The following is a 13,967-nucleotide window of genomic DNA, read 5'->3' as shown; positions in this document are numbered from 1 at the left end:
CAGCTTAAACACATGTTTACCAAAGAGGCTTACCCATGTAGCTGTACCAGCAGATCCTTCTAAGTTTAGACAAGCCCTTACTTTGCTTGAGGGGCAGGAGGTGGCAAATAAGAAATGGAATTAAGGTTTTGTCAGACCTGGCTATGCAATCCTGCTGAGATGGCTGAAAATTTGGCTTTCACAGTTTTCTGTGGGAGTTCAGTGAGCTCAGTAAGGGCAGCAAAATGCCAGGCATCTCTCTGTCATAACTTCCACAGTTCACTATCCAGCTAAGTAGTGAAAATGTTAGCTTTGTGTCTCCAGCCTCCCGAACAAGATGTTTGATGCAGTATATGGGACAGATGCAAGTCCTGAGATGTGTTTCTGCCAGTACTCGTCTGAACACAGGCTGGAAGACATTGCTTAAAGCAGAGCTGGCTTAAAGCAGTGGTGGGTTTTAATTGGTGTGTCAGGTACAGATCCTGCTCTTAAATATTTGGTGGGCAGGAGACAAGACAGAGAAGTTTCTGTGGTGAAGTGAGAAACATATGCATTGCTGAAGCTCATCTGTGTATTTGTCTAGTTCTCATTCTGAGGCACAGGTGATATGGACTCTCTTCCCATCTGTGCTGACAGCTTTCTCTGAGACACAGGACATTTGTAGTGGGATTAAGGTAAGGTGAGTCCCACTTTCCTATATGGATGTTTAAATTAATCATCCTAGACATGATAAAAGTAAAAGGAAGGGAAACAATTTTGGAAGGATAGTCTATCTGGACTATTTTATTTGTATCTTAGGATGAAAACAGCCTGCATCCCTCTACTGCAATTGAAGAGAACTGGGGATCACCGTTCAGCTCAGATTTCATCTTGGAGTCATTTGCTGGTGTTACAGCAAGTGTATTGTACAGTTTGTGAGACATCTAGATAGTTCTGTACTTCAGCTGTGTAACAACTTGCATCTTGGGCTGTAAAAGCATAATGTTAATGGCCAACTTTATGTCCTTATTTTTAGACCCGTGGCTTATATGATTGTCATAATTTCATTAGCAGAAGAATATGAAAATAATCCTAGAGTGGGAAAAATTATACAGTGTGTATTTCCATAGCTATTAAAGTGCCTGCTAGCAAAACAACAGTTATACAGTTTGTATGCTTTTCCTGTGACTTCTTTATCACTCATTTCCGTCACTCCTTGGAGTGTGCTAGCACTGAGTTGCCTTTCAGCAGAACAGGAAATGCTTCAGGTTAGCTGATAGACCAGGTGTGTATGTAATTCCACAAGCTGCTGACATCTCTGCTTACAATTAGTGGTAATGGCAAGGGTTTTACTGGCATTTCCTTTTTACCACAGCTCTGCTGGGGAAAGGAGTTGTCATTGAAAATGAGTCATGGTCAGGTGGAGATCATGGCAGAGCTGGCCAGGCTGATGGGGGCAGTGTTTGGGCTGGTGGCAGCCAAAGAGATGAGTTCATTTGAGTTTAATTAGGTGTGTTAGACTTGGAGGAGAAGCGTGGAGATACAGCAAGTTTGTTAATAGATATTTTCACATCAGATCTGGGCTTACAGCTGCTTGAGACCAGAATTTTCAGCAAGCATTATTAAATGCATGTGATGATTTCCACAGGAATATGACATTTGTGCCACTTGTATTATGTGTAGCTCTTTAGTGTGAAACTGTTTAAAATAGCTCTGCAGTGGTCCCAGTGGATTGCAAGAGTCTCTGAGATATTCAGAGTTCTTTTAATTTTTTTCAGCCCCTAGAAGAGGAAATAAGAATATGCACTGCCCCTTTTTTACTACTTGTTGATGCTGTCTGTTTTTTTTATTTTAGTTTAATTTTCCTTCTCACTGTAGAGAATGAAAGGCCCAGTACTGCAGATTGGGGTCTAACCTCACTGCTTTACTTTTCATAAACCATCTGTTCAGAGAGGCAGCTGGGCACATCCCAAGAAGTAACATCCCTATAAATAATTTCTCAGAGAGAGAAAATACTGTTTCATGGTTACCTGCTTGGATGAAAAAGGGGTTAAAAAAATCTGAATGTCATTTGTATTTGCTGAGTTTTTTTCAGGTAATTCTAACAATTTTCTAAGTATGTTGATTTCTTGTTCTAAAATCATCAGAAGATTTCTCCCTAAAATGGTCTTATCCAGTCCTCTGCAAAGCAGAAAAGTTTCTGGCTTTGTGATGTCACTCATGAATTAATGTCTTACTCAGTAGGCATTAAGTTAATGTCTCAGCATGCATGCCTGCTCGGTCTTATTAAAAAAAAATAAAAATAAAAAAGAGAGAGAGAAAGGAATACATATACCTCTGCCTGAATGCATATTTGCTTGTGTGAGTATACAGTCACATATGTTTTTTAAGCTGAGGAAAGTGCTTTCTGTTCTCAACCAGCCAAATTCCTGGTACTCTTTCAAGCTTGTTTGATTAAAACAGCCTTTAACCTTTGTTTGAATACCTGTTTCTTAAAACAACCTATAATTCATCCCTGCGACAAGATTAGGAGAACTCAGGGTGTGACAAAATTGACATGTAGCTGCCTGGAAACCTTGGGGGAAGGAGGACAGAGGACTGAAATACTGTGAGTGCAAAGGCAGAGAGTCTCTTTGCAGGGCTGGCTGGGGAGCTGGTACTACCATTTTCCAGGCATGTTGTTTAAACTGAGACAGTTCCATCTTTTTCACTCGCCAACTTGAACTGAGAGACCTGCTGAATTTTCAGAATTTTCTTCTTTTCTTGGAGGAGTAGATGAGGGTTTGGAGGAACCTTGACTCTGCCTCCTGATATAAATTCCCTTGGACTGAAGGACAAACGTGTATACCCAGTTTGTTTCTCTCTCTCAACCTAAGTAAGACTCTGTCTTAGCTTGTGCTCTTTCTTTAAGTGTGCTTATCACAAGTTAATGACATTTGTTCTTGAACTTGTTTATGTTCTTCCTGCTCTTCCCAGTGTCTCTAAGAATTACAGTGGCTAACTGGTGGAATATAATCTTAGTACCAAGTAGAAGTGCAACATGTCAAGTGGTTCTGCTTGGAAAAACTGCCAACAACGGGTCTCTGCTGTCAGTGTGGACTGCAAGGAAGTCAAAGCGAGTCAGTCTTTCTGTTTATTCATACTCTCACCCATTTCTGCTTCTATTTGATTTGTTTGGGTTTTGTTGTTTTTTATTTTTTTCTCTGCTGTGTTTATCACCAGGTTTCCTTTTGGGATGCTTTCTGACCTGTGTGGGTGACAAGTTAGCAAGGCATAATGTGTGGCTGTGCTATGTGTCTTTATTTGTGTCAAGGCCAGCACTAGCAAAATAGTGGCGTGTGTGTCAGAGTCAGCACTTGGCACTGGTGTCAGCAGCTGGTCAACAGAGTCATTGGCCTCACTTGCTCCCATCTACCCTGCTTTCACCCATGCTACTGGCTGAACAGGCCCTTGGGACAGCCAGGTATCTGCAAAGGCAGTGTAAAGGGAAAAGGAAAGAAAGGGTGGACTGGTGTCACCCTTACTGTTGGGAGCTGGGTCTGTGGCCTGTAGCATGGCTGTAGCAACCAAAGATGTGTTTTCAGCTAGTCCAGATCAAATCAAACTGGGTCTATACTCAAGCAAAACATGGCATTTCCACTCCCCATCCAGTTAGCTGCCTGTATTGTGTTCACTTCTAACACAGACAGATCCCAAACTGGGAGCTGTAATCTCCCAAAGTTACTCTTTTGTTCTGGTTTTGTTTGTTTTACAGCACCACACAGATTCTAGTGTGCATGCACACAAATACTAAGAAATCATTCTTCCCTTAAATCTCTTGCAATTCAAATAAACAAAGCAGGCAATCTGAAAGAAATGACTGGAAGTCAAAGTGAAGCAAGGAAACCTGATCAGACTTGTATATTACACAAAGATAGGGCAGAGCTGAGATCTGATATCTGCCTCCCTGGGGCTTTTACCTCATGATCATCCTTCCTCCTTCCATTTCCCTTTCCTCTGAACTAAAGATTAATTGTGCACTGAAATCATAACAAGAATTCACAACATTAAGAATATGGTGAACGGAAGGGAAAAAATCCTCAAGGAAATTAACAGTCCAGAAGCATTGTCTGTTCCCTATGTGGAAATGGCCAGTAATTTCCCAGCCAGGGAATGTGTTTTCCCTTCCTCTGCTCTGCAGCTTGTGTTTATCCTTAGCTAAGCATATTCTAGCATGCTTGTCTCCAAGTCAGTGTTTTCATGGCAGAAATTCTGACTCTGCTGAAAGCTGTTGGAGAATAGAAACTCCATTTTACCCTTTGCATTATAATGACAAATCTCCACACTTAAAATAAAATACTTACTTGATCTACAGTTAGCAGAGGGGGAAGGCGAGCACCGTAGCCTTCCTGCACTCAAGCTACTCTTCTTCCAGGCATGCAACAAAGATCTCTCATAGGAGAGAAGTGAATTCATCAGAAAATGCTTTCTGAATTGCACAATGTAAGGATTAGAAACAGAGCCTGAAATGAAGGCAGTTTACTGCAACAAAAGAGACCTGAGATAGGTAGAAGGAAAGGCTTTCTGGATGTTTTGAGCGTTAAGAATCGTGGAATCCCTGTGGTGAGAAGTTTTTAAGCAAGTCTGTCTGTTGGTTGGGCTGTAGCAGGAAGAAGTATGTTCTCTGTGATACTGGAGGCAAGGCTGAAGCTTTCCTCTGAGCTTGTTAGCAAAAGGCTCAATTAAAAACTAGCTGTTTGTAAAGGGATAGAAGGGAAACAACCAGGAACATGTTGAAATCTTGACTGTAAAAGATAGTGGAAAGCTGTGCCCTATTTGTTGACTACTCCTGCCAATAATTTCCTTCTTCCAGGCACTTTTAGGACACTAACCCCAGTAATTAAAGGACTTTGTGTCCCTTCCACATATGGAATTGGAGAGAGTGAATGAACTCCATGTCTACTACCCCTTCCCTTTTCTCAGTACCTCTTGGCCTTTACATTGTCTCTTTGTATTGCATAAGTGCCTCCTGGCAAATTATGTCTGTGTTTCAGATAGAGGCAAGTGTGCGTCTGGCCTTGAGAAATAATCATAAATTTTATTCTGTCAGGAAGAGAGGCCAGGACAATCCAGTTGAGATTTGAACCTATGGTTCAAGGTGCTCTAGCAATTTCATATCACTTAACCCGTCCCCTCCAGGCAATGCTTGTTTCTGACATGTAAATAGGACTGGAGGAATAAATGGAACAGATTGCTGGTGCTCCAGAGTAGGGTTATGAGGTAAACCTCTTTCTTTAAAGAGAGGGCCTTCCAATAAATGCTATCTGCAGAGAAATACATCAGCTTCTACATAAGTAGTTAATGTTACTGCTTTGGTGTTGGCTTATAAAACAAGCTTTATCGCCTCTATGACGATAATGATTAACAAGCTGATTTACGAGGGTGGGGTCACAGAGCCATTTGGTGAATTTAACTTGTCTCACAGTGGCAGTGAGATCTGAGTTTTATAATGTTTTCACCACTTTAACTGGAATACTTACCCCGATGGTTGGGCTTTTAGACAGAGCAGTAGCAGTAGATACTCCTCTATTACAAAGGTTTTCCTCCTGTGTTTCTGATACAGTTCAGAGAGTTCTGTCTCTCTTTAGGGTTTATTCTCCAGTCAAACATCCACAGTGTAGTGATGGTGTTCCTGGTGCCTGTGATTGTTGGTTGTCCCTTGTGTCTGAGCTCACAGAATGTTACAGGGGTTTGTAGTTTTCCTCCTTGCTCTCAGACAGTAGAAAGTCTGTGTGAAATATCCTTCACCTGTTGGATCTCCATTAGCTTGCATCTTAATATAAGAACTATTTTTTTGAACAACTTCTGATTTTGCTTTCATGATTGTCTGTTGGAAATTACTTAGTAAAAAAATAAATAAATAAACAGTTACTTTAATCCAGAAACTCTTGATGTGACACTTACATTGTGGCACATTTTAGAATTTGGACTATTTGGTCTTGGCAGTGTTACTTACTGAGAAGAATATCATATCTGAAAGATTAGCAAGCTGTATCCCCTCTGCCATCTGTATTAACACAGTCTTTATGTAGATGATTGAAAATACTAAAATACTTGCAATCTCCATGCTGTGTAAGTGTTTACTACACTTTTTCTTTTCTTTTCTTTTCTTTTCTTTTCTTTTCTTTTCTTTTCTTTTCTTTTCTTTTCTTTTCTTTTCTTTTCTTTTCTTTTCTTTTCTTTTCTTTTCTTTTCTTTTCTTTTCTCTTCTCTTCTCTTCTCTTCTCTTCTCTTCTCTTCTCTTCTCTTCTCTTCTTTTTTCTTTTTTCTTTTTTTTTTTTTTTTTTTTTTTTGAGAAGAGGCTAGAAATGCACAGACAGGGTTGGAAGTTTGATGACTCTCACAGAAATGCACATCGTACAGATTCCTGCAGGGATGGAGGTCTTCCTTACCTGTTTCTGCTTAGTATGCATTGCTGAAAGGTGCCCTGCCCTCAAAGCAAACACACACTCCCTTGAGAAATGCCTGAAAACTGTACTACTTTTTTTCCCTCTTGTCCAGAAAGTTCATCACGTCTGATAGATGGCAGTGTTAATTTATGTGGCCATGATGCAAGGGTTGTTTATTTCTGTGGTCCTGGGCTAATAGGTGGGCAAGAGGTTATAGAGGCAGTGCTTAAAGTGATAGTGCCTTATAACTGACTCAGTTTTTCCCTTATTCCCCCCCCCCCCCCCAATTCCATTTAAAGCCTTTGCAATATTATGTATTTGGGAATAAAACAGTCTGAGTTTAGAGGGGACTTCCAAGCTTATCTAATCAGCATTAATTGCTTTCCTGTGACACCCAGGCAGAAACTGCTATTACGTCTTTTCTAATTTAAATAACTGTCACTCAGGATCTGGATCAAACTCTAACAAATTATTTTGCATTAGAGCTTTTTTGTGTGCTTTTTTTTTTTTTTTTTTTTTTTTTTTTTTGTCTTTTTCTGTTTTCCAAACAGAGTTCAAAAAGCTCTAAGCTTAAGTCACTATCTCTGAATTAGAACGAGTCTAGAGATTAGTTCTGCCTCTGTACCTTGGCCATTCTTTTTCTCATATATACACGTATATGTTTTGTTTTGTTTGAGCTATGAAAATGTTCATATATTGCAACATTGTGCTCAGAACATTGCACTTCTGTGGGATTAGTTTGTGCAACCCTCCTTCACGCAGGTAAGTATGTTCTCATACAAGCAATCTTTGTTGACCAAAAAGGGAAGTGACTTGACTCCACTCTGATGCCTGTAATGGGCTGTTTTTTTGGCTCCCCTGTGCTGTACTGCAGGGCAGGAAAGTTAGGGCTGAAATTAGGGCTTCAGGGGTGGGGCCTCCAGAGGTGGACTTCTATTGGTGTTACACTCAGCCTGGAAAGCTGCGATAAGAGAAGGGAGTCAAGACAGAGCTGTAGCTCGGCATATAGTGGGGAAAAGGGAACTCCTTCTGCTCTGGTGCAGGTCAGACTTAGGGGCTCAGAAATATGTTGGGACAGAAAGGGACAGGAATACCAGTGAAAAGTTCTCTGTTAGCAACAACCCCATTGTATGTGTGGTAAGCTACTGAGGACAGTTTCTCTCCATGTGGAGGGTGCTGTGACCTACACTATTCTTATTCTCTGAAAACAATGACTTCTGAAAACATCTTGATGGAGCAAGGTCCATTTAGTCATTTTGTAGGGGAGAATGAGGGAACCTCTAGGGGCCATCAGCTCCTTTGGCAGGTAATGAAGCTGACTGATCGTACACTGCCCTCATGATCGTGCGGATGTGATGTGTCCAGAGGGATTTCAATTTGAACCGTAGCCCCTACTGTCTTTCATCTTCTGTCTTCTTGCTGAATCAGGAAAAACATGCCTGTGCATTGTGGCCAAGGTTCGTGGCCATTGCCAGTACTGTCTGGTCTTCAGGTCCCCTTGTCTTCCCTCCTACCTCATTTATACAGAGCTTAATTGTGGTTTATGCTGCTACACTACGAACCAGTGCCACAGAGATAAACACAGAAGAAATTTCAAATTACTTTTATTTGTAAGTTTGTCTTGTATGAAAAGTTGCTGTCCTAGAAATCATCTAAAATAATTGTCCCACCAGCCTTTTGGCACATGTTCAGATACCATGCATCCCCCTTTGATTTCTCCCTCTACTGCAGACATGTTTTTGCCTCCCCTCTTGCTTTCCAGTACCACCCAACCTTTTCCAGGGCCTCAGCTTTCCTGACCTGGGTGCCAGAGGCTGGGCACTAGAGTGGTTTGCTGCTCCTGTGGGCTCACCTGCTTTTCCTATCCCCTCTGCAGCAGTTCTGTCACCTGCAGGGATGCCTCCTCCAAAACATGGAGTTTGTCCTGTTTAGGACGAGAGATGAAATATGTGGTTAGCTGGTGTAAAAAGCAGGGCTCGTTTGCTGGTTCAAATTGTAAGTGCTTTGAGGGTGGGGCCTATCTTTTATGTATGTATGTGTGGGTGTGTATTTTCATACAGTTCCTAACATTGAGACATGCAGTCAGTACCTGCAATGTGCAAAACCACACTGATAGCTCAGAAAAATGTTTTCCAGATTGTCAGAGGTGGAGAGCAGTTCTAATTTGAATACTGGGGCTCATCAGAGAGAAAAAACTGGGCCTGTGCCAAAATATGTTGCAAAAGTGGTAAGCTAACTGTGGCTCCATGTTCACGGTCCTTTTGGGATGGGTTCCTTGACCAGTCTAGGGAGAAGAAGCTATGTTGCACCTTTCATTGATTGATGATCATCTTTCTTGCTCAATTTAGCTTAATTACACTACTGCCTGTGCTAGAAATAATTTGGATTAGAAAACAGAGCTTGCTCTTCGTGTGTGCTGCAGCATCTGTATGCAGAAGAGAATCTGAACTTAGCAACATTTCAGTTTGGTTTAAGGAAGACGCTAGAGACAGGAATGTGTTTTTTAAGCCTTTGCAAGCATACGCTGGGATTGCATTAAGATACAGGGTTAAGTCAGTGAAATTTTTAGTCTTTTCCTTTAGACCACTTTTAATTTAGTAAGTTTTGCACTACATTTCTGCATTGCTTTTGAGACATAATGGACTTCTGCAGCACATAGTATGTGTGGTTCCACAGTTTCTCTTCATGCTCTCTAGGTTGTGAAAATCCTGGGAACTTTACAGGATTGCATGCAGTTTTGGGGAATGTTGTTTTGGGGCCAGCTGTTTCCTTCTAGCTCAGATATCGAAAGGATTTGGACTCTTCTGTTCTCATTAGATTAAATGAAGTTAGGAAATTTTGGAGACCTAAATTCTTTCTGAGTTTTTCTGATAAACTGGAGATGTGGTAAAGAGGTGGAGTGTTGCAGTGGGATTGTGTGAATGGCAACACATTGTGATAGGGATTGGTAGGACGTGGAACACTAGTACTAGCTCGTTTATGCTGCTCTGCTTTGGTCGGATCCAATACAGCTGTCCTCCAGGTGCACAGGCACTTCCCAGCAATGTGAAATTTTGATTATTTAGTTGGGTTAAGTATGGTCTTGTGGAGTAAACATTCTCCTATACCATTTCTTTTGATGTACTTTTCTGTTCATGGAGTGCAGCGCAAATGTTACCAGAGAACTGGAAGAATTGATCACATACACTACTTTCTAGTCCCAACAGACCTACTGGCTATAAGCTGTGAACTGCAATATCAGTGCTCCGTGTATGATTAATAGCTGCAGTTTTCATAGACCAAATTGAAAGACTTTCTCTTGCCCTACACCCTTTCAAAACCAAAACATGTAATTTTCTCATGGTTTGCAATAACAACCACTGCAGCTAAGCTAATGGATGAATTTTCCAGACCCACTGCATGCTTCAGAAGAGACTTTCCTGCTGTTGAGCTTGCCAGATGGGCCTGCCAGTGACTTGTAATAGAGTCATCAGGTCTCAGCCTCCACCTGAGAGCTGAATTGCAAGGACCACTTGTGTTTTTAGTACAGTGACCTAAGAATTTGTGTGAGAGCTGGATAGCTGCATGTCACCCTCTTCCTTCAGGGCCACAGGTCTGATTTGAGATTTGTTTGACACTCAGCATTTAAAGCATTGCCTGTTGTCTTGAGGTTAGAAGTGTTTTTTCTCCATGCTTTGTATCTGATCAGCTTATGGAGCAAGCAGGTTAAAAAAAATTTAACTTCTGAAAACTGAAATTTTCACATTAAAGCTTGGGACTGGCTCCAGTGGTAAGAACAGACTCATGCAGGGTTAGACTGCACAAGAACTGTGGAGTCTCTGCCCTTGAAAGCCTTTAGTAGCAGATGTAGCAATAAAGAATGACACAGATGTTGCTGGATCCACCAGGATTTTTTCCATGTGATTTTCTTCATATCTAGCTAGTGCATTACATTTGTTTAACATGCTTGCATTCTTTAATTATCTGTATTTCCTTGAAACTTAAGGCTCCAGCATCAACTGGGAGAACATCCTTGTACTCTATCATCATGGTTCTGGCATGTCTAAACTGACCAACTCTGGGCCTCTGGCTGTCTCGAGGGTACTTAGTCACAGGAGAAGGTTTGACAGTGTTCTCTTTCCCAAAGCTATAAAAATGGTGGAAGTGTTACCATGAAACTCCTCCTGGTGACAAGAAATAGAAAATATCCCCCTTTGCTTGCTGAGGTAAATGGAAATGAGGATTTTATTAGGTAGAAACACGAATGAGAAAGTTGTTTCCTGTACACAGCCTTGAGGTCTCTGATGAAGTAAAATGACATGAAATTTGCAGATGCTAAAAATAGTGGTAATATCAGTTTGATGTTGCATTTTGTCTTCCTCCTATAATACAGTAAAATTGCCTGTAATTCACATTGTAAAATTGACATGCAGAGTTCTTTGAAGATAGGATCTTCATTGTGTGTCTGCAGTGCCCAGAGTTACAAACCAACCCACTACAGTGCTATGGCAGGCCATACAAATAAATAAATAAGGATGAATAACACCATCTCCTTGGGGGCTATCAATCCATCTTGGTTAGATTGTGAGCTCTTCAGCACAGGAAATCTTTGTGCTTTGTACAGACCTAAATTTGCCCCTGGTGCTTAAGATGGTAATAGATTATGTTAATTTGTACATTACATTATGTAAAATGTGAATTTAATCCAGAGATTTAACACTGAAGTTCTTGCTGACAGTGATATTAGTACAGGTTTATAGAATTTACTTGCAGCTCTGTCTTCAGCCTGGCATTATAACTGAGTTCTTATAGCCTGTCAGAGGTGATTGCTATAGTGTGAAAGTGCTTTGGAAAATATGAATTGTGGTTTACTTATTATCTTTGTATGCATATTTCATTCGTTACTCCTAAATGGGTCATTGTAGCAGTGTCACCAGCTGGGTAGCTTCACTGTTTCTTTCCTCCTGTTTCCTGAATGCTATCAATTTTGTGTCTTTCCCCTGCCCCCCATTTGTTTGATTTTTCTGACCCTCTGTAGCTCTCAAGGCTACAAGCAAAAAAAAAACCTATTTTTTTTCAAAATGAAAAACAAAACCCATCCTGAAGGAGCTAAAACAGTGTCTGCCCATCTGTTATAAGGTTAGAAGTATCTCTACCTTGAACTATGGCTTCATTTGCAGCGTTGTTTATATTCTACTTGAAGGGGATCTTCCTATACCAGGATGCAATAGGAATGTCATTTTTCCTCTAGCATGAGCAGATGTCCTATCTGCAGTACTAGCAATAACACTGTCGCTTCCTGTTGTTGCAGATGCTGTTAACAGGCTTGAGCTGAAAGCAAAGGGTGCACATTTCAACCAGTGCCATCAGCATCAGTGCTGCCTATGTGGTTTTTTTGCACTCTAACAGTTGATGTCTCAGCTAGTGGGCAGGATATTGCCCTGGAGCACAGATTTATTTCCCTGCTGCTTAACATAGGAGAGGAATGCTTCTGAAACCTCTGTTGTTCTCCTCTGACTCAACCTTTGCTTTCTCAAGATCAGTTTATACTAAACCTGTTTATAAGTCATATTTTACATACTGAAGGAAGAGGTACCTGAACTGAATATGACATATTTAAGTGTAAATCTCCCTACTCTTAGCCATCAGGGCACAGCCCTGTATAAACCTTCAAACAGCAATTAGTGCATTCTTCTTCATTTTTTTAACAGGAGGTCACTATCAAATCTCATGACACATTTCTATCACTAATCTGGCAGGCTGCCATTCAGACCACAGGAAGTCCAGGAGTGAAGAATATACACTTAGGGCCTTATTCCATCTTCATTATTCTGTACACCAGCAGAATTCTTTAAAGTCTCTGGAGACTCAGTCTGAATAGAAAGTATTTTGCCTGAATGGTACCCCTTATAGAGACATTGTCACTGAATCACAAATTTAGATGAGTGTTGTGGCTAGTGGTTTAATCTATACTACATGGCAGTTTTTTTCACATAAACACAGGCAGTGCTAATCACTTCTAATGGCCTAGCAGGGTTGTCTGGCAGTAAGAGACTTCTTGATTTTGAAAGCTGGACACCAGAGAGGGAAGAAAAAATACTTCTTAGTATTCAAGAGTTTATTTGAGAATGTATTCACATTGACAGTGAGAGAAATAATGTATTTTAATGACTTTCAATGGTTCTGTATTAATGTTTTCTCAGTCTTTCAGGAAGTTCTGGTCTTTTTTATGGGTTCATACAATGTCATCTTATTTCAGGTTATTGAAGGAAAGCTGGCTCCTTTCTTGGGGAAGGTGATCAAGTTTGCCACTTCTCACGTGTACAGCTGCAGTCTCTGTAGCCAAAAGGGATTCATCTGTGAGATTTGTAACAATGGAGAAATCCTTTACCCCTTTGAAGACATTTCTACAAGCAGGTACTGTAATTAAATTAACGTTTGATTCACCTAACATATCCTTGTGTATTCTCAGCCTTATGACGTCTTTTTTTAAATAACTGGGGTCTGGATTTGGCTAATTCACATTCCCACGCAGCTGCACAAGATTCGTGGCCCAGAGAGGCCACAAGCTTGAAAGTAGATGGGACGAACTACTTACCAAAGCACTGTAAGTTTCAAAACAGCTGCTTGAGATGGGAAGATTCCCCAGTAGAACCACATCATGTGATTTATTTGAAGTTTTCTGAGTTTGCAAAGTGTCTTAAAACACTAAATGGATTCTCTGGTGTGATCACAGGCATCTTTCCAGTACTGATGTCACTGGGCCCGTGATGTACTGGGATTGTATGTTGTAAAGCAATAACCATATATTCTGGAATGTTTTCTCTGTGAAATGTTATGGGTAATTCTTCATTTTTTTTTCTGTGCATATTCCTCATTGTATTTATGCAAGTTTTGTTTGTTTTTAGTTTTTGTTTTTCCCTTCCTTTAATGACAGCTCTTCTCAGGTAGTTATATAATATACCTATATGCCCAGCCCTAAGTCAAATCTATGAACATTTATTTCATTGCAAATGGAGCACTGGATGCCAGATCAGGGATGGGAGTTGTATGGAAGTTATAAATGCAAAATGCAGGAAATCAGAATAGACTCAGCAATGCAGCAGTATTACTGTTCTTTTTCAAATATATATTGGATTTTAAATAAAGGGGGATTTTTTTATTATTTTTTTTTAACTCAACATAAAGGCTGTATCTGACAGCACCACATTCCTCCACAGATGTGTACTTTTTGGCTGTTTCAAAAACAGTCCTTTTAATTTGTTCTCCAAAGAGTTCCACTGAAAAGAAAGAAGAAAAAAAATGAAGGGCCACCTTTGGAAACAATCAGGAGCAACCTCTTAAAGGGGCTTCCTTAATAGTCTGATTCCTCTGTGTGTACAAAGATGTTAAATTACAAGTAGCTAGGGAATCCTCTTTGGGGGTTTTCAGCCTGACCTGACTTTCAGTGACTGTTTGCACATTCTTTCTCCAGATTCTCATTCTACAACATGCATTGACAAAGCAGGGAACGTAAGCTAAACAAGGTGTGCAGCTGAGCTCTGTAAACTGTTTTCAGTAAAGAATGTATGTGAGCGTGCTTGGTGAGATAGGCTGAGTTAA

General features: G+C 40.5%; 1 protein-coding gene across 2 annotated transcripts in view; it reads left to right on the top strand.

The window, feature by feature from the left end:
* The window catches only part of PLEKHM3 (pleckstrin homology domain containing M3), an 87,296-nt gene that overhangs the window by 56,666 nt on the left and 16,663 nt on the right, over positions 1 to 13,967 (top strand). For both annotated transcript variants that reach the window (XM_072341943.1, XM_072341942.1), the window contains exon 7: positions 12,625 to 12,782. In XM_072341943.1, coding sequence (XP_072198044.1) covers positions 12,625 to 12,782 — 158 coding nt within the window. The remainder of the gene's footprint in view (positions 1 to 12,624; positions 12,783 to 13,967) is intronic.

This window comes from Excalfactoria chinensis, chromosome 7 (genome assembly GCF_039878825.1).
Source record: "Excalfactoria chinensis isolate bCotChi1 chromosome 7, bCotChi1.hap2, whole genome shotgun sequence".
Lineage (NCBI taxonomy): Eukaryota > Metazoa > Chordata > Aves > Galliformes > Phasianidae > Excalfactoria > Excalfactoria chinensis.
Note: the sequence above shows the minus strand (reverse complement) of the source record. Positions and strands in the feature narration are given on the sequence as shown.